This window comes from Camellia sinensis, chromosome 5 (assembly GCF_055761805.1).
Source record: "Camellia sinensis isolate YWXY chromosome 5, ASM5576180v1, whole genome shotgun sequence".
Taxonomy (NCBI): Eukaryota; Viridiplantae; Streptophyta; class Magnoliopsida; order Ericales; family Theaceae; genus Camellia; species Camellia sinensis.
In genome coordinates this window covers 194,970,319-194,991,561 of record NC_138965.1, presented here as the reverse complement: position 1 = coordinate 194,991,561, position 21,243 = coordinate 194,970,319, and the positions used below count along the sequence as shown (strand labels likewise).

The window sequence follows — 21,243 nt, the reverse complement described above, 5'->3', positions numbered from 1 at the left end:
GTCATTCGGCTCCGTTTGACAAAAGTTTTTTTGGCTATTTTAGTCACAAAAGACAAAATAAGTTATTTTAGTCACAATAAATAAAATATCACATCTAACTCATAATTATTACACTCTTCTCCCGTAAAAAAAAAGTCAAAAAATTCAAAAAATCAAAAAACCCTTCCCAAATCAAACTTTTTAACCCAGACTAAAATAGTCAAAAAAATCAAAAAACTAAAAAACCAATCCACTCTCCAAAGGGAGGCTTAGTGTGAACGTTATCAAGTTTTCTTCTTTTCTTCTGCATCTAAGTAATTGCCACATCAATAATTGATTCTTCTACATCTAGTTATGGCCACATCAATAATTGATTCATGAATATTATCAAATAGCCCTAAATTAGTAAACAACTTTACTCATTCGTCAAGCTGTCCACAATTATCAAACTATACAAAATTTTAAATGTAAAATTACAAATGCAAAAATGGTTGTGACCCTATGGAATGCAAGTTTATTTTGGAGAACAATTTGAAAAATAAAAAAAGATTGAATTTCTTTCATGTTTACATCTCAATAAAATAAAAATAAAAAAGTGATAAAACTTGTATTTATACCAAGGGGTCTTTTGGGAAGTAAAAAAAAAAAGATTAGCTTTTAGCTTTTTACTCATTTTGAGTTATATTACCTCTCAAATTTTTTATTCACAAAAAAACAAAATAAACTTAAAAAGCGAAAAAAATTAATTTTTTACCAACTTTCTAAAATAGTACTAAACTAGGTGTACATTATATGACTACTAGTGATTGTAAATAAGATACATTCACTACCAAAAAGTAAAAGTAAAAATAAAATAAAATAAAATAAGAAAGATAAATTACACTTACAATTTTTGAGATTTGAATTTAATACATATCGCCTCATAATATTTAGAAAATTACACTAACCCTGTGTCATTATAATTATTTAGACAAAATGACATTAAACTCATGCAATCTCTCTTTTCTTGTTTTGCTTTACTTCCTCTTCTTTTTTTTTTCTTCCTTTGTTTTACTTTTTATTTTTTAATGTAATTTTTTTTATTTTTTTACTAGGAGTTGCTGCCTTTTATATAAGCAGGGAATTTGTGAAATGAGATTATTAATCACAAGAGTGTGAATGTAATTCCTAAAACGTCTGGGATGAAATTTAATTGGACCAAATTTCAGATGTGTCAATCTAATTTACCCTAAAATTTGAAATTCTGAAACTAATACGCTTACAGTGATCCAAATTCTTCCGATTCAAATTATGTCAACCAATTAAATACAATAATAAAAATAAAATAATAGTTAGGCTCTCAAGGTGTCGTTTGAATTTGTCAAGAAATAAATCAGTATTTATGCTAAAATATTCACAAATAAAATACAAAATCAAGAAAAATAAATTCAGTTTTTTGGTCAATCTCCAGGCTCCATCAGAAAAGTCCAAGTGTACCGACAAATTCAGTTTTTATGTATTTTTTATATTAGTTGTAACCCAATGTAAACATGCACCTTAATTAATTATTAGGAGTCATAAGACTTTTTGTATACAAAGACTCTCACCGTTTTAAAACAAAGATTAACTAAAAAATTTTGTAATTAAAAATGTCACTAAGATGGATTTTATATTGAACACCAAGAATCTTTATAATATAACTTACAATTTTTAATGTTATACTTTATGGGAAATGATTAAGACCCCCTCTAATTATCACCTCCACCACCCTCACATAGACATGGGGGCTGGTGTTTGGAGGAGAAGAAGAAGAGAAAAAAAAAAAAAAAAAAAATTGGCCAATCAAAGAGAGAGAGGGTCGTAGGGGTGCCCCTGTGGGGGTCTAAAAATGACTTAGACCCCCTTTTTTTTCCATTCCCTTGACCCCCTCTTTACCTGATTGGCCACTTTTTTTTTTCTTCTCCTCCAATCACCACCCGCCGTGTGTGGGGGGTAGTGGGGGTGGTGATTGGAGAGGGTCTCAATCATCACCCATAGAATTATCTATCTTGTTAACTACTGAAATTTCTTATAATTAAAAATGTCATTATCACATTGCTTAAAATGAATTGTATATTGTAAAATCAATAACTTATATATAATTTACAATTATTAATATTACACCGACAGATTTTTGTACACAATTTTTATATAAAATTAACTTTTAAACCACAATCAGCAACTTATAACTTAAAGTTTCAAAAAATTTATACACATTTTTCATTATGAAAAAACAAATTTAAAAAATTGAACAGTACAAGAGTCTCGTGTAACAAGAAATAAATTACCAATATTCACATTTAATAAGAAATGACCCTTTAATCTTTTATACAGAAGTGTACAAGGATGACATTATCGACTAATCATATTATTTACACATTATTGAGTATAAAAAATAGATTTATATATCATCTTCTTATATATATATATATATATATATTTAAAAATTTTAATTTAAATCTCATTAAAATTGATGAATATTGAGTTAAATAGGGGTTGTACATATTTACATAAAATTATAAAACAAATCTTGGGAATAGTTTCGTTTGGCAAGTGTCCTTTTTAGCTAAAAACTTACTAAAAAAATTAAAAAGCCAACAACACATACCAACAAGTCAAAGATTCTATTTTCTCTCTATTTTTTGCACATCTTTTCGTAAAAAATCAAAAAGTTATAACAAACATACTAATTTTTTTTACATCACATTTTAGCTAAAAAATTAAAAAATTACTAAAAAAATATGTTCCCAACGAGACCTAATGTGCAATCTATGCAAAATTATAGAGGTTGTTGTAGGGACATAAAATAAAAGATTTAAACATAATAATAACCCAACATCCAACCGTCTTGACCGAATATTCAAAATACTATGTACATGTCAGCTAACTTGGTTGGTTCATCATTGGGGACCCCCAAATTTGTACAAAAAAAAATGAATAAAAAAAAGGGAAAACATCAAAAAAAAAAAAAAAAAAAAAGAAAAGAAAGAAAGAAACTATATTGCAAACAATAAAGTTCAAGTAACCTATAATGTGCCTAGTGCGAGTGAGAATTATACAAAATAATACTTTTGCACCACTTGCATTCTACTAATTTATTATTATCATTTTTGTACGAGTAAGAAATAATTTTCTCGTATAATCTTATTTATCAAGAGGTTTTGTTATTTCTGATCTTCCCACAGACGGCGCCAATTGTACGAGTAAGAAATAATCTTCTCGTATAATTCTGTTGATCAAGTCTGTGCTCTTCCAAACGTCGTCGTTTTATTCCCTGAAAACACAAACGTGAGCTACCCGGCTGGTGTATGCCGAATACCTCTCCAATGCCTAAGTCAGCAAAATAGACAAATAGACAAAAGTTCTGTGTATTCGAGAATCAAAATTGTGTTAACTCTCTATAGATGATGTTATGAGCTTTTATAGGTTCTGCGTAGCACAATCCTAGTAGAACTCTTATTCCTCCATATAGAGTGCTCCTAGGAATCACACTCCTAAAAGATAATGCTTATCCTTCAACACCCCCTCATTGCTTAAACCAAGTGAGATGGTTCTACCTCGGTAGTATGACAAAAACAAACGAGCTAACATGGCCATGCTAACCTGGCAGAAATGACTGAGCTCTGGCTAGCGCGGTTCTTTTCTTCATTGCCTATACCCCGGTTTCACCTGTTGAGACCGAGCTAACCATTGCTAGCTTGGACCAAGCTAATCAAGAGCAAGGTCCAGAGGAAGGTTCAAATCAGCTCGGTTCAGAATGGTATAACCGAGCTAATTATATCATACCAACCGTGGTAACCACAAGCACAAATGGACCGAGCTTAACTGCAAGGTTCTCTCACTCGGTCCTTTTTACTGCGGCCTATTTACCCAGCTCGGCCCAATTTTACTTATTAATTACCCTCTCAATTGTGTTTTTATGTATTCTATATATTTGATACTTCCTAGACCAGCAAGGGCTTGTAGTTTGGTGGCATCACCTAAAAAACTCTCATGTGAGATGTTATCGTATCTATAAGTTTCGTGATTTTCTATATGTATCACTTACAACTTGTTGTAGGTTCTCCATTGATGCTGCTTAGCAACTTCCTCATTTCATATCCTTAAAAATAGGGGTGTGCGCGGTGCGGTTCGAACGGTTTGAGGGTAAATTTACAAACCGAATGGTGGGTTGGTGAATTAGCGGATTGACAAATTGCGGTTTGGGCGATTTTTGGCGGATTGGCGGATTGAAGAGTATTCTAACTAATTATCATATATTTGCATAATATATAACACTAATTTGTATAATATTTTTTAAATATATAACACAAAGTAATTTTACATAATATGTTTCACATATATAACCACTAATTTGTAATAAATTTCATATCTTATATCTCTCTCACACTTATTTTTACATTGATATTTCATTGGAGGTTAAAAAATATATATGTATTAACTATAGCGGAGCGGAGCGGAGCAGTTCAGTTCGCGGATTATAAATTTTAAAGTATAAACCGCGGTTAGCGGTTAGAGCGGTATGGATAGATACGGATTGGTGCGGTTTTAACGGATTAGGCGGTATTTTGCAGAGCCCTACTTAAAAATAAGTTAGCTATATATCCTCTATTTTGATTCTATTAAAAAAGAAAAGAATTATTATTATTATTATTATTATTATTATTATTATTAAAAAGAATAAAGAAGTTACGATAAAAAAAAAGTATAGAGATGCTACCACACAGTGGTCCACAAACTTGGTATCTATTTACTTAGCGAGAAATTATCCATACTTTTGGAGTAATGTTATTTTTCATAAAACTTTAACATAAAAGTAATGAATTCCCATAACTTAGATCAATAATTACTATTTTGAAACATCACCTTCACTTACTATTATGATTTCAAAGTTGATACTCCATTAGTATTATTTTGTTTGTTCATTTTAGAGATTTCAACTTTTTAGATGACATGCAACAAATGCATTAAAATTTAAATTTAAAGGCATTATTTTCAACAATTGCTTCTTCTTCTTCTTCTTCTTCTTCTTCTTCTTCTTCTTCATTTCAAATAATAATAATAAAAAATATAATCTAAAAGTATTTATCACTATCTTTTCAATAACCAATTTTTTATTTAATCTAAATTATTTTTACATAATAAGCAATAAGTCAAAATTAAACAAAATATTCTAACACAAATTTACAAAAGCAAATTACACTACTAGTCCTTACATTTTTGTCTCTAAACTTTTTCAATTGACTCAATTTTAATCATTAATTTTAGATTTTGTCAATTTGATCTAATTAATAATGTTGTTATAATTTTTGTCTGAAAATTAATATTGAGTTGATTGAAATTAACTCAATAGGTTTATAAATTTTATAATTTTGCTTTAAAATTATGACGCGTGTGCACATTATTCATAACAAAATGCTAACAATTATAATTAATTAGACCAAATTATGATAAAATCATAAATTCATAATCAAAATCAAATTAATTAAAATTATTTAGACCAAAATGACACCAAAACTAAAATATAGAAATTGAATTTACCAAATTTACAAAACAAAAAAACAATTATAAATAACCCTTTGCAACGTTGAATATGGTATTGGATGCAAGGACCAAGACCACGTTGTGCGAGTTGCAAAATTCAAAATTAGACCTTTGAATATACATAGAAAAGCCCAAAGCTTTAACGGCAAAATATTTTTGTTCTGAATTATATTTCTTCTAATACGCGCTGACAATCAGCGTGATTTGAAATAATCTAGTAAACAACTTTTACGTTTTATATATACTAATGAATAATGTTTTAGAGCACTAAATTGGGAGCTCTAGAGCATCACTAATGATGTGGCACAGTAGCCCTCACCAAAGTGATGTGATGTTTTGGCTTGAGTTTTTTTTTTTTTTTTTTTTTTTTTTTTTTTTTTAGAGCTATTAGTGGTCCAAAAATTAGTGGGATGAATCACCACTCATATACTAATATATCACCCGTGTTATACATGAATTATATTTATAATTATTTATATATGTGAATTATGATTTTTAAATATCTTTTTTTTAAATGTCTTCTACTTTTTTTTCTTTTTCTATATTATATTAAAATTTAATATTTTGATAATAATCATATATGTTAGACTTTTCATAGAATTAACTGTCTTTTTTTTTATTATATTATATTAAAGTTTAATATTTTGATAATAATCATATGTGTTGGAATTTTCAAAATTTTTTTTATGCTTGTTCTTAATGCATTAAAGTGTTATTATGAGGGATAATAATCATATGTGTTGTGACTTTTAAAGAAATTCATATGTGTTGGATTTCAAAGAATTTTTTTTATGCTTATTCTTAATGCATTAAAGTGTTATTATGAGGGTAAGACTTGGGGATTGGAAGAAGTTAATAATTGCTAAGGTTTTTTTTTTTTTTTAATCAAAAAATTAAGAAATTTAGATTGAGAGATAAGGCTTGGGGTTAAAAACCCCCTTTTGCTTAATATATAGGCTTCGTTTGGGAAGTTGCTATTTTAGTAGGCTATTTTAGTTTTTGGCTATTTTAGTAGGCTAAAATTTTTGTGTTTGGGAAGATGTTTGGATTTTTTTGTAGTTGGATGTGATGTTTATGAGAGAAAAAGTGAAATGATTATGGGTTTGATGTGATATTTTGTCTTATTAATTATTTTAGCCTATTTTATTTTTTTGTGAATTTTAGCCTAAACTAGCCTATTTTTTTTCTTGCCAAACACCCCCTATGTATAGATATTTATAAATAAAAAAAAACAAAAAACAAATGTGCCTGATTTTTGTTTTTTGAATTCCGTTTTTTAAAAATTAAGTTTTTTGTTTTTCGTATTTTTTCTTTATTTTTAGTGAATATTTTTAAAATTCTAAACAATTTTTTATTTTTTTAGATACACTTTAGATAGTAAAATATTTGTAAAAAAATATTTTAAAAAATTAACAAATACCGAAAAATATTTTTAAAAAATGTACTGAATTTTGGTATTTTTTTTATATTTTTTGGTATTTAATGTTTTTTTTTTAAAAAAAAATTCACAAATATTATACTTTTTAAGTATATTTATGTTAAGTGTATCTAAAAATTAAAAAAATTTGCTTAAAATATTTAAAAAATCATTGAAAATATTAAAATACAAAAAATAAAAAAATAAAATTTTTTGAAAACGGTTTTCTAAAAACTAGAGCCAAACAATGTGATCTAAATAAATGTATTTACTTTAAATAAGTCTATTTATTTAGGCTAGGTTTGGCATCTCCTAAAAAAGTCAAAAAGTCACTATCTTATTTAGGTCACATCATCTTATTTAAATTACATCACATCTCTACTACATTACTTCAAACCCAATCCATATTTTATAAATAAATAAAAAAATATATTTATTTAAAACATCTCAAACAAACCTAGCGAATGTCAAATAAAACTTATCTATTACTTATATTAATTAATTCCTATTTATTGATTTGAAGTTAAATCGAAGCTTTAAAAAAACATTAAAAAAATCAACCCAACCTTTATATTTATATTTATATATATATATATATATATATTTTTTTTTTTTTTGTCTATGATCGCCATGATGACGATGTCAAAAACTATTATATACAAAAAATCAAATGTATATTATTTATCTCCGCATGTTTTAATGGAAAATTCTGTTCTTGAGGTCGCTCTCACTGGTCTTTGGATTTGGGAGGGACGCCAGTTACCGCGTGTGTTTAGGAGCTTTCGAGGAGAGAGAGAAGCTTCTTCGGACTTTCAAAAAACTGCTGATTCTAGAGAGAGAAAGGTAAAGGTAAGGGTTTTAAGAGAGTTTTGACATTTGGGTTGTCTTCTATGTGCATTATTTAGATGATGATTAGATTGTTTGCATTTCGAATGTCGGTGACTGTGTTTGAACTTTTTGAGTGTTACACAGAATTGAGTTCTTTTCAATATTTTTGCTAAATTTTGGAATTTTTCGGTGCTTGTTGATTTAGATTCTTGCAGAAACTCCGTTCAGTGATCTGGGTTGATGTGTTTTTGCTCCCGACGCGATTGGTGATCTGGGTTCTGATCTCAAGGTTATTATTGATCTGGGTTTTGCTCTGGAAAGGGTTTTGTGATTGCAGGTGGAGTGTTCGATGAATTGTGTGTTTGTTTGGTGAAGTTTGGTGATGTATGGGCTACTTGGTTTTGCCTGTAATTAATTATTGAGCACTGCTCTAGGGAATGAGCCAAGTTAATCACTTGGTTAAAAGCTTGAAATTTTTCTTTGTTGCTGTATGGCAGTTGATTAATGAGTCTGGATGGTGATTTATTTTTACATTTTGAGTGGGGTGTTCGACAAAACTCAGTGTTTGGGTAGTGACTTGTGGTTGTTGGGAAATTAGCTGGGTGATTGTTTAGACATTTCGATTTGCTTAAAAATTGAAATGGGTTAGTGTGATGAATGCTTGGAGATTTTTGTGATATTATATTGCAATTGATTTTTATTTGGTACACATTCTTACATATTAGATGGCGAGTACTTCACCATCTCCAAATTCTCCACCCACTGCTGCCTCACCACCGGCGTCCACCCCTCCGCCACCTCAGCCTTCCTCTCCTCCACCAGCCCCTCCTACAACAACTCCATCTTCTCAACCCAATGCAAATCCACCAAGCCCTGCAACTCCTAATCAATCCCCACCACCTCAATCTCCTCCTACCACTACAGTGACGTCTCCTCCTCCAGCATCATTATCGCCTCCGCCACCACAACCCTCTGTGGCTTCACCACCACCACAACCCTCTGTGGCTTCACCACAACCACTACCTACTAATGGGAGTTCATCTCCATTGGTGACACCTCCACCTCCTCAGCCCATTTCACCTTCTCCACCTCCTCCAGCCAATGTTTCACCTCCACCCTCAAATTCTTCGCCACCACCGTCATTAAATCCACCACCCAGTTCACCTCCTCCTCCATCATCTAATCCACCAGTTAGTTCGCCCCCACCTCCATCAGTTAACCCACCAACTAGTTCACCTCCACCACCGTCATCTAATCCGCCAGTAAGTTCGCCTCCGCCAACACCACCACCTAATCCACCAAGAAGTTCCCCTCCACCGCCATCACCCCCACAGAATTCACCGCCTCCACCCCAATCAAAACCACCAGTGGGTTCACCTCCACCTCTGTCATCACAGCCTCCTCAAAATTCTCCACCCCCGCCATCAGTAAAGCCACCAGAAAGTTCACCCCCACCACCTGCATCTATACCACCCCAAAATTCACCCCCACCACCGGCATCTAAAACACCCCAAAATTCACCTCCACCACCAGCATCAAACCCACCCCAAAATTCACCCCCACCACCAGCATCTAAACCACCCCCAAATTCACCTCCACCACCGGCATCAAACCCACCCCAAAATTCACCACCACCACCGGCATCAAACCCACCCCAAAGTTCACTTCCTCCACCAGCATCAGTGCCACCCAGTACATCACCCCCACCTCCTCCTCCATCTGGTTCCCCACCTTCAAATTCTACTCCAAAATCACCACCACCACCAATAATCCGTCTATCACCTCCTCCTGCCCGAGTTCTGTCTCCACCCTCCCCTTCTCCCCCTTCTCAAGTTTCAGTTCCACCTGCAGGTAATCCAAATACTACCAATTCTAGTGACAATGCAAACTCCACAGGTAATGGGGGCCTTGGTACAGGAGGTACAGTGGCTATTGGTTTGGTACTAGGTTTCATACTACTTAGTGTCATTGGAACTGCTGCCTGGTGCATAAGGAGGCGAAAGAAAAAAATTTCTAGACTCAATGCCAGGCATGTTATGCCAACCTCAATGGGATCTTCCCCAAAATCAGGTAATTCTCCAAACAATATTGTATACTCCCTCTGTCCCAATTTGTTTGTCCATTTTGGGAAATCCAACTTATTAGGGAGACAAGCAATCATTACATATCAATTCAAAATTTTGAAATATTTTTTATCATAATACCATTTGATTTTGAATTTTAAAATGTGTTTATATTTGTGTATAATGGGTAATTTTGGAAATCTAAAAAATTTCAATACCCAAAATAGAAAGTGGACAAATATTTTGGGACGGACCAAAATGGAAAGGTGGACAAAAAAAATGGGATGGAGGGAGTATTTACATTGTGCCAGTGTTACTTCAGCGTGTTATGCTTTTTCCCTTCATCTCTCTTCAGATTGTTCCTTCAGCATGTTTGTGTACATATTCTGTTCTTACCTTTAGATTATTGAGAATTATTGACAAAGCAAGAATTTAGAAACCATGGCTGGCTGTAACCATGAATTTAGAGACCATGATTAGTATCAACTGAAAAAGACACTATAGTAGGCCTAAATTTATTGCAATCCCTGCAAGCTATCCATATTACACAATGCATATTGAATGTATATTTACGCAAGTCCTTGTAACTGAAACTTTTGAAGGTTTGTAATTTGTGTCCAGATTCTACTTTACTAAAGGCACAGGCATCAACACCCCAATTTAGAAGTGCTTCTGGCAGTGATTTTGTACCTTCACAATCAGAGCCAGGTGGATTAGGAAATTCAAGATCATGGTTTACTTATGAAGAACTAGTTGAGGCCACAAATGGGTTTTCGGAGCAGAATCTATTGGGCTCAGGTGGATTTGGTTTTGTGTACAAAGGATACCTAGCTGATGGAAGAGAGGTAGCAGTAAAGCAGCTAACGATTGGTGGAGGACAAGGGGAGCGAGAATTTAAAGCTGAAGTTGACATTATTAGTCGCATACATCATCGTTATTTGGTTTCACTAGTGGGTTACTGCATCTCTGAGAACAGAAGGCTGCTTGTCTACGACTATCTCCCTAACAATACCCTTTACTTCCATCTTCACAGTAAATTTCTTTTCTTAAGATGTGAAGGCTTGGTTTGTCATACTGCCTGATTAACATTCGTTGTTGTTTCTTGCATTTTATAGGAGCAGCTAGACCGGTCTTGGATTGGGTGACACGTGTGAAGATCGCTGCTGGTGCAGCTCGTGGAATTGCTTATCTCCATGAAGACTGTAATTATTTATTTTCTTAATTTGATTAATTCACCATTTATGTAACTTCCAGAATTTATCAAAAAATATATATATATATTTATGTAACTTCCAGAAAAAAGTTTTTTTTCTTAAATTTAAATTAAAAAAAAATTGAAGTACGAAATAAAGTTGTACCAAATATCAGAATCACTACCATATACAGATTGACATCTTGTTTTGACCATGCATTACCATTCAATCATGAGTCAAATTCTGCATGCATACTGACGTTTTCTAATATGCATGACAGGTCATCCTCGGATTATTCACAGGGATATTAAGTCGTCAAATATTCTTTTAGATAACAACTTTGAAGCCCGGGTATATGTCTTTTTAACAAATTTTGTTTTTGTCGGTCTCATGTTATGTAGGAAAGAGTTTTACCAATCCTGTTTCATCTTACAGGTTTCTGATTTTGGACTCGCTAAATTAGCTCTTGATGCAGATACACATGTAACCACACGTGTTATGGGTACCTTTGGGTAGGAGACCCTATCCTTGATTGGTCTCTGGATAAATGATTATAAGGACATTTTTCTAAATATTTCAATGGGTTTGATTTCAGCTATATGGCTCCTGAATATGCATCAAGTGGCAAATTGACGGACAAATCTGATGTATTCTCATTTGGGGTTGTTCTTTTGGAGCTAATTACTGGACGCAAGCCTGTGGATTCATCTCAACCTTTGGGAGAGGAGAGTCTGGTTGAATGGGTAAGTTAATGAATTATTAATCAGGATTCAGGGCATAAGTTTTCTCTTACAACCACCTGCAGCCTTAACCAACTTCTAAATTGCTACTTTTATATCTAGGCATGCATGAACTAGTGAGTGATGCATTTAGCAGATCTGGTTGGCCAAGGGTGTCACTTTAGGATAGGGTCATCAGGCATGAGCTTGATACCAGTACAATCAATGCGTGGATTCTTCTCCTTATTTCATGATACTTAGTTATTATTGGCATCACAGGATCGAACAAACTTTGCACACCTGTAGAACACTAGATGTAGTCGTTGCAACAAAAAGTGAAATTATTTCTCTAAGCAAAACAAGTCTCCTATTGCTCTAAAACCACATTTCTGATGTAGAAACTTGTAAGTGCTTTCAAGTTTACTTTGATTGAATCATGAAGTCAAACTGGCTTGAAAAGTTCTGAGTTCTTATCAAACTTGGTTTCTTTTCCATGACAGGATAGATTAAAATCAAAGGGTGAAAAAGAAATTCACTTATCATTGAAAGGACTTCTTAATAATGAAGTTTTGGATTATTCAATTGGCAACTATTGTACTCGTTAGTTATTCAAATCTACGAAGATTGCAGTATTAGTCCCTATAGATGAATAGAGGATAACTAAAACAACCTAAAAAACTTTGAATGTATGCTGTGAAATTTTTCACATGCACACGTCCAAGTGCACATTTAAACACAATAGATCGATAAGAGTTAACCATAGGGATCGGTACATATTAACCCCACATAAATTAGGCAAGGGAAAATTACACTGACCTCCCTGACAATTGCCCAAATTTTAGTTGTCCTCATTAGTAGAAATGACATCAGCCTCACTTAAAAGCTTAATCTCATTACACTTACACCCATGCCATTATTATACCATCAGGCAGAAGGATGGAATTTGATGATGTCATCAAATTTTGAATAAAAGTATAAATTTTACCCTTGGGTATTTTTTTAACAATATTCAACAATAAAAAAAGAAGAAAAAATTAGGGTAAATTATAAGACCACCCTTGAGATTTGGAAAAAAATACAATAAGTCTCATAAGTTTGTCATAATTACATCAACCTCCCTTTTAATAAGACTAAAGTAAATAGAATTAATGCAGATGGTATGTAGATACAGAGATAAACAGTGGTAAATTATAGAGGGCGAATTACACTAAAGGTCTTTATAGTTTAGGACTTGTATCACTTTAGTCTCTGACTTTTCAATTGTAACACATTTGATCCTGAATTTTGAATCTTGTTTCAAATAAAGACAATTGAGTATACCATTACTCAATTTCAATGCAAAGTCGTCAATTTGATAAAATATAAATTAATTTGACAAAAATAAATGTCAAAAAATATTTTTAAATTTTTAAAAATTATTTCTACCCACCAATGATAAAATTATGTAACATTGATAAATCTTTTACACATCTATTTATTTATTTTTTTACCAAATTAATTTGTATTATATGTTCGGATGATGATCGTGTAATAGTGGTTGTTTTTATTTTCATTAAATTAATTTCTATTTTTTCAAAAGTTAAATATTGCGATAACTTTGATATCATTATTAAACCAATCCATTAAATAAAAAAAATCAAAACTAAAAACATTTCATATATTAAATATATCGATTACACATTAAAAGCCTAACAACCACCCATTGCATGATCATCATTCAAATACATAATAATTAATTTGGTAAAAAAAAAAAAAAAATGTGTAAAAGATTTATCAATTTTACATAATTTTATCTTTGGTGAGTAGAAATAATTTTTAAAAATTCAAAAATATTTTTTTGACATTTATTTTTGTTAAATTAGTTTATTTTTTATCAAATTGATGACTTTGCTCTTGAAATTGAGCAATGGTATCTTCAATTATCTTTATTTGGAACAAGATTCAAAATTTAGAGTTAGATGTGTCACAATTAAAAAGTGGGGGATCAAAGTAACACAAGTTCCAAACTATATGGACTGTTAGTGTAATTTGCCCAATTATATATTTAGTGTAGAAAAGATGGCAACATCATTTTTTCATCTAACTAATGAATAAATGATGAAAAGCGGGCAAAGTGTTATGTGAATGAAAACCGGGTATAATTATGTTAAACTTGTGGAACTCTTGTATTATTTTCAAACCACGAGGAAAGAATTTACTCAAAAATTTAATTGAGAGAAAATAAAAAGATTAAAAAAAGTCTCCTCACGCAAACAAACCTATGTTCCTCTCTCTCTCTCTCTCTCTCTCTCTCTCTCTCTCTCTCTCTCTCTCTCTCTCTCTCGCCAATGCTGTCTATTGCTGCCATTGCTGGTGCTGTGAGTCTGCCTTCCAGCCAGCTTCACGACTTCTTCAGCCTCACCTTCCAAATCTGCGATCCCCCCACCTCAACGCAGCCTCCAGCTCCTTTGTTGTGCAATGGGTCAATGACGAAGATGGTGGAAAACCCATGGTTGCCACTACTCATAGCACCACCCAATGATCACTGCCAAGCACCAACCATCACCTCTACTCCCAAACTCAAGATCCACGACAATCCCATCGTCAATGCTCAGTTGCCGAGGCCACCACCAAATGCTTGTTTTATTTTCAAGTTTTTTTTTGTCTTTTTACTCGACATATGAGGGTTTTTTGTCTTTTCATGTCCTCTGTTATTGGAGTTAATTTTTTAGGCCCATCAGCAGAGGCCAGTGTCATTGCCCCATATTAATAGGGTTAACTATAATTCCGGCAATTGTTGTCTAAAAGTAGTTGATTCTTTATCCTGATTATATCAAAATTCTGCCTCCTCCCACAAGATACACAAGGACCTGCTAATTGATGGAAATACTATATATTATTGTGTAAATTACGCTAACTTCTTGTTATTGAGAAAAACATAATAAGCTTCATAAGTTTGACATAATTACACCAATTTCCCTTTTAGTAATGATAAAACAAGTGTGACTAATGCAGGCAATGTATGGTTAAATGCATAATCGAAGTTAAAATATACATTTCAATGTAAAAGAGATGATAGTATCTCTTTTCATCCATATTATTGATAGAATGATTGATGTTAAAGGGGCAGAGTGGTATCGGAGTTTAAACTTTAGGGGAACCAGTGCAATTGTGTCAAAACTTGTGGGGCTTGCTGTTTTTTTCCTAAACCTTGAGGGAGGTTAGTGTAATTTTTGTCCTATATTATTTGTTACCGATAGTATAGCAGGTTGTTGTGGGATGTAGCAGCTGTTATGTAATGGTAGTAAGTAACAATCACTGCACATGTGAAGCAACTTCCTACTGTCATGTTGGCTTGGTCCATAACGGGATTGAGATAAAGAGCAAGCCAGATAAATAGAGTCCAGCTCTGATCCTGCTCTACCAAGCTCAGAGCTTGTACCTTGGAAACCCTATTAAAAAAAGAGAACCAATGTATGGTCACTAGCTAGGTCCATACCAAGTTGGAAAAAACTAATCACCTTACTTAGAGGCATGTTTTTTTGACATTTTTAGAATCTAAAAAAACTGATGCATTTGGGAGGTTGCTAAAAAAGTTGCTTTTTTGTGAATGGAAAAGTTGCCACTTTTTTAACTTTTTTAGTTGATGACAAACATGCTTTTGACTTTAAGCTTATTTAGCTCTCCACAAACGGTAGTGTACCTTCCCTAAATCAGCCTTTCTTTCCTTCCCTCAACTCCTTCCATCCCATGTAGGCCTATTTATTGTTTTTACAGCTGATTTTGAAACCATGTCTAGAATTGTCCCTTGAATGGAGGACACTTGAACATAAGAGGGAAGAGTATTTTTACTAGGTCAAATGAAGTCACCTTATCAGCCATATTATTAGAAGTCTGGATCCCTCTAGAGTGTTAGTGTTTTCATTGCTTTCTTTGTTTGCCTGAATACGAGAAACCACCAAAAAACCAATCCAAAAAGGATTTCATATCAAAGTTCTGAACAATGGTGAACCCAACAAATAATGTGCCAACTAGTTTTCTGAAATCAAGCGAGTTATGTCCCTGTCTGAATATGATATTCAATATGAAGGGCATTATACATATGTTCTCTTTTCCATAACTCAATTACTAAATATAGCTGTTCGGCTACGAGTCTTAACTTAACGAAGCAAGAGATCTCTCCTTTTGGTCCTGAATCCTAAATTTAAAAGAAAACATACAAATATTTTAATTTCCATTTTAATTTGATCCACTAAACCCTATAAAGAACTTGGAATTGATTGACTGACTGAGGTCTGAACCATTCTCCCATTGAGGACCTGGCTAATTAAATTTGAAGTGTATATAGCAAATCCCTATAGATAAGGACGTTGTCCAACCTAGGAGCATGTGAAAGTCCTCTTGGCTCTTGGCTCTGAGGTTCATGAATAATGTTCAACTCATTAATGATTTCTTGGCTTCGTTTGGGAAATTGCTATTTTAGTAGGCTATTTTAGTTTTTGGGTATTTTAGTAGGCTAAAATTTTTGTGTTTGGGAAGATGATTGGATTTTTTTATGGTTGGATGTGATGTTTGTGAGAGAAAAAGTGAAATGATTATGGGTTTGATGTAATATTTTGTCTTATTAGCTATTTTAGCCTATTTTGTCTTTTTGTGAATTTTAGCCTAAATTAGGCTATTTTTTTTCTTCCCAAACACCCCCCTTGTCAAATATGCTCACTACCTGACAAATGGTTCTCTGATTGGCTCTCCGCATTTTAATTGGCAACCTCATTCCCACAATAAATTTGATCAGAGGCCTCAAAATCTGAATTATCTTATCTTTTTTGCCCCTCCAGCCTTTTTCATATTGCTGCAAGTAGCATTTGTGCGCATTTCCTCTTTATTATTTATCAGTTAATGGTAGACTACTAGACATTGTAAGGGCAATACATGCACTTAGTTAAAAATTAATTTTTATGTTTCAGGCTCGACCTTTGCTTAATCATGCTATTGACACCGAGGAATTTGAAGGCTTGGCGGATCCAAGCCTTGAAAAGAATTATGTTGATAGTGAAATGTTTCGTATGATTGAGGCTGCTGCAGCTTGTGTGCGACACTCAGCTACGAAGAGACCACGAATGGGACAGGTAGGTTATTTGGATTGGCAAATGGCCATAAAATTTTCCTTAATTACTTCTTAGGATATGGTGGTGGTTGGAGTTCCTGGACTCTGTTTAGGTGGAAAATATTTTTTGAAAAATATTTTTCGCATTTTCTGGCATAACGGAAAAAATATTTTCCATGGTTAATGGAAAACAAGTCCATTTGGGCGGAAAATGTTTCACTTTATAAAGGTGGAAAACGTTTTTAGACTAAGTTCTTACCAATGCCATCACAGTACTACCACCACCACCACCTCCACCACCGCCACCACACACCACTATCCCACCTCCACCTCCACCACCACCACCCCACCACCAATAATATACAAGAATTAGTACATTAGTTTTAATGATGTAACCAAACATAACAAAACATTTTTTCTTGGAAAAAGTTCTTCACCAAAACAGACGGAAAGCGTTATTCTAACCTTGCTTGTGCTACTCAGGTTGTGAGGGCTCTCGACAGTATGGTTGCCGCAGATCTAAACAATGGAATGCGAGTAGGTGAAAGTGAAATATTTAACAGTGCAGAACAATCCGCAGAAATTAGATTGTTTCGGAGGATGGCATTTGGTAGTCAAGATTACAGTACAGATTTTTTTAGTCAAAGTAGCGGTAGTAATCCAGCAGATAGTAGACAAGTGCAGTTCAGATCAGGAACTTTGTGAAGACAGAGTTGAATTGCTGTTGATGTAAATGCAAAGGTGATACAGCTGAGAGGTATTTATTTGTCTCGGTCTCAAACTCGACTGTGTCAGATATAGACTGACATCAAACTCTTGATTAAATTTTGTAAGTAGCTTTATTTTGCAGCTTTCACAAATAAGATATGATTTTATTATATATATTACAGAAAATTGTTTTCCCCACTGTAATTAAACAAGGGGAGTTTTTGTTGTTCATCAATATATTTGTTATTTGTTGACAAAGCCTCTATTCAAGGTTGTTCTTCCTTTTCAAATTGCTAATATGCTTATACGTCTTTATTGTTAATAGTAACATGTCCAAGATAAGTCAAATAAACATCGACATTACAACCATTAGAGTTAAACTTTAAAGCTTTAAAAAAAAAAAAAAAAAAAAAAAAAAAGGGAAGAAGAAGAAGAAAAAGGAATGGAACTGTTAGGGTAGTGATTTTCATATATGGCCAGCATTATATCTGCTTTGTTGTGCTGTGCTGTGCTGCTTCAATAATCTGACACAGTCAAGAATAATAAATCATTCTAAATTGTGGAATTGGTAATGCTCTTTAGGCTCTGTTTGGATATTGGATTTGTGAAGAGAATTGAACAGGGGAGGGATTTGTGAGGTAAAAAAAAAAAAAGCTGCTGTCAAGGTTCTGTAATTTGATGAAGTTATGCAAAATACCTGCCAAGTTAAAAAAAAAAAAAATTGATGCATTAGCTGATACTAAAGCAGCAGGCAGAATAGAGGAACATCTATATAATAAAACAAGTTGGTTTTTGGAAAATGTCATATGTAGCATGATTGAGTGTAAAAAAAATAAGGCAAATGCTATTGTTTAATGTTAGAATTAAGGTATAAATGTTTTGAAAAGAAATGAAATTTTTTGGAAGTGTATAAAGTGCAATAAGTTCAGTGGAAAGTGTCTCAAAATCTTCAATTTCTTTGTTTTTGGTTTTTGGTTTTTGGTTTTTTGTTTTTGTTTCTGTTTTTTGTTCTTTTTTATTTTTTTTGGGTGCCTTTTTGGCACTTGTTAACAAAACCCAAAAAATAAATCTAATGGTTATAAAAAATATCCTATAAAGATTAAATAAATTCAACTGTTTATATTGTCTTCTAAATAGTGAAGTGCCCTAAGGCATGATATATTTCATAAATCCCTCACCTCATATGTCCCCATATGTAAAAATTATGAGGTGAACTTCATCTAAAATTCTATGAATTGCTAGATGAAATTTATCAGTTTTTCCACATCATGCGTGAATTCACACATAAGATGTCATGTCAACATATAAAACTTTACTATATTAAAAAATTATCCGGTAAAATTTATCTGTTGACAAATATCATTTTTTTTTTTCCTTTTCATTTTTTGTTTAGAAGACAAGTTCTATAGCACCAAAGAACAAAAGCCTCAAGTCATCAAACAAAACCTTCCAAGGTTCCAGCTATCACCCAAATGTAGAAATCAAGTTATCAGACCATGCCAGCTTATGATTACTTGGAACCCAATATTCTCTCACATTACTAACCCTTTTCACAAGCCAAAAGTTGCATTCTTGAGTCATTGCAATATCTTGGAAGTCATTTCTTTTCAGAAGCTATTAATTGCTTCACCCTTCATATAATAAAGTCTCATGACTATAAGGAACTTATTCCTTACCAAGAAAATGACTTATTCCAATCATCACCCTCACACCCTCCTTTTTTCTTCCATCTTTCCATAGCCATGGAAGATCGAAACACGCTTGCCTCCGACTGCATTGTCATATCTTGTTGTTGCCAGTGTTTGATCCTGCAGATTGTCGTTTTCATCCTCCTCAAACTTCCTTACAAGCTTGTCCAAAAGACAAAACAATATGCTAAGAAGAAGCTCGGTCGCAGGAAGAGAGAGAAGACAATGATAGACGATGATAGAGATGATGATAGAAAAGGATTTGGGATAGATGATGAGTGCCATGGCTATGAGTGTTGTATGAAGGAAGTTGAGAAGGTGTTGGAGGAGTTGTCTCAGAAGGGTGAGTTTGCATTTGGAAGCTTTTGGGGCAGGGATGAATCAGGGAGCTTGCCAAGAACAAGTGTTGTTGCCAAACAGGACTTTAATCGTCACAATGTTGTACAGTGTCATTTAATTGAAAGAGAAAAGATAGGGATCATGAAAAAACTTTCATGAAACTGATCATGAAAAATTTATGACCATTGGATTACCTTGATTAGTGTGTGGTGTTTTATTTTAAATGTAATCTAAAGGTCATAAATCTTTCATGATCATTTTCATGAAAAATTTTTCATGATACCTAGCATTGCTCTGAAAGAAATGGTCAACTAAGCTTGAATTCTTACAGATATGGGTAATTCTATTATTTTCATCGTTAAATATGTTTTCATGAGTAATCAAATTTTTCTTTATAAGTAAGCTAAACACGTGCAAGTATTATATTTATCTGGCAGACAAAGAGATTTGAACAAAAGATCTATTAACTGTTCAAATACCATGTTCAATTTTTAATTACTAACTCAAGTATAAAAAGTAAGGAATTTAGAGTTAATGGGTACTTTATTATTTATAACTCTATTACTTGCACATTGCATTATGTATTACATAATGTCTTGTTATTCATCAAAGTTATAAAACGAACTAAATTATTCAAATTCAACTCAAGTTAGTTTGTAAAAAATTTAATCGAGATGTAAATAAATTAAATTTAAATATATTTTAAAATTCGTTAATTTGTGGAGCTAAATTTAAATTCAACTTGATAATATATAGTTTAGGATGGTATAAAAACCAAGCTCTTAGACTTGTGATTGACTTAATTAAGGCTCCATTTGGTTTGTAGTTCTGTGGTTTAAAAAGTCATAAACAATTCTAAAAATAGAAAGTTAAAATATATCATATATATGAATCAATCATTTTTTTTTCTCACAACTATCTATTCAACACACACACACACCCAAAAAAAAAAAAAAACATTTCAAATATATTAATTTTTTTCACCTCATAAAAAAATTAAAATAAAAAAAAGTCAAGTTGTTAAAAAGTCACTAAAACTCACTTGAAAATAATTCGATTAAAGCTTATTTCAGATCAATTTAAAAGACGAATCATTTTATTTCCATACATTTTTTTTTTCTCAATTTACACACTCAATAGATAGAATATTTATTACAATTATACCATCAAGCAAAATGATTAAAAAAAGATGTGTCACTCAATAATTCATATCCGAATCATGAGTAATTCAAACCATGCATCAATACTAAATTTTCGAATCAAATGAGTAAAAATTTTAAAATATGTGAATTATGGGCTATTGGGTTATGATTCCTCATGGCAATGTTTTCAAGGAACATATTCATTATATTATGTCCTTCAAATTGGCTGTCTTTTCCATTTGATTGATAAATTGAGTTGCACAAAACAACAAATTCCCTCTTCATTGCTTAAGCAAAACAATGACCTGTCTTGTACATTTTTGTGGCTCCACCAATCCCAATCTTCTAATTATAACCATTCATTGTGTTCCATTCTTTCCACCACCAATGGAGGACAAAAGGTCAAAAACATCAAGATCAAAATTTTGAAACCTATCTTCCATATTAATGGAAGAAAAAATTTATTTATACATAAAATTTATATCAAAAATGTTTAATAAATATAATGTGGTAATGTTA

General features: G+C 32.5%; 2 protein-coding genes across 4 annotated transcripts; both read left to right on the top strand.

Moving 5' to 3' along the window:
• The first annotated feature begins 7,579 nt into the window (after positions 1 to 7,579).
• On the top strand, positions 7,580 to 17,813 carry PERK9 (Protein kinase superfamily protein). 3 transcript variants are annotated; one of them, XM_028201970.2, is made up of 9 exons: positions 7,580 to 7,801; positions 7,992 to 9,856; positions 10,471 to 10,881; positions 10,965 to 11,051; positions 11,323 to 11,393; positions 11,478 to 11,554; positions 11,638 to 11,785; positions 16,708 to 16,869; positions 17,331 to 17,813. In XM_028201970.2, exons 2-9 carry the CDS (start codon positions 8,512 to 8,514, stop codon positions 17,550 to 17,552), a joined length of 2,523 nt encoding a protein of 840 aa, XP_028057771.2. In that variant the 5' UTR covers positions 7,580 to 7,801; positions 7,992 to 8,511; the 3' UTR covers positions 17,553 to 17,813. The 3 variants fall into 3 exon arrangements, with proteins under 3 accessions (XP_028057771.2, XP_028057770.2, XP_082727120.1); XM_028201969.2 differs by having other exon boundaries at positions 7,580 to 7,807; XM_082870994.1 differs by lacking the exon at positions 7,580 to 7,801 and having other exon boundaries at positions 7,819 to 9,856.
• A 1,484-nt stretch (positions 17,814 to 19,297) lies between these two features.
• On the top strand, positions 19,298 to 19,836 carry LOC114261684 (uncharacterized). The gene is made up of 2 exons (XM_082872458.1): positions 19,298 to 19,684; positions 19,819 to 19,836. The coding sequence occupies exons 1-2, from the start codon at positions 19,298 to 19,300 to the stop codon at positions 19,834 to 19,836; spliced, it is 405 nt and encodes a 134-aa protein (XP_082728584.1).
• The last annotated feature ends 1,407 nt before the right edge of the window (positions 19,837 to 21,243 follow it).

Bases quoted from the DNA above. Each gene is read 5' to 3' on its own strand.
- PERK9 (XM_028201970.2), top strand. From the start codon at position 8,512: ATGGCGAGTACTTCACCATCTCCAAATTCTCCACCCACTGCTGCCTCA. The intron at 11,052-11,322 runs GTAATTATTTAT...TATGCATGACAG, and splicing joins TGCTTATCTCCATGAAGACT to GTCATCCTCGGATTATTCAC. The intron at 11,786-16,707 runs GTAAGTTAATGA...TTTATGTTTCAG, and splicing joins AGGAGAGTCTGGTTGAATGG to GCTCGACCTTTGCTTAATCA.
- LOC114261684 (XM_082872458.1), top strand. From the start codon at position 19,298: ATGGAAGATCGAAACACGCTTGCCTCCGACTGCATTGTCATATCTTGT.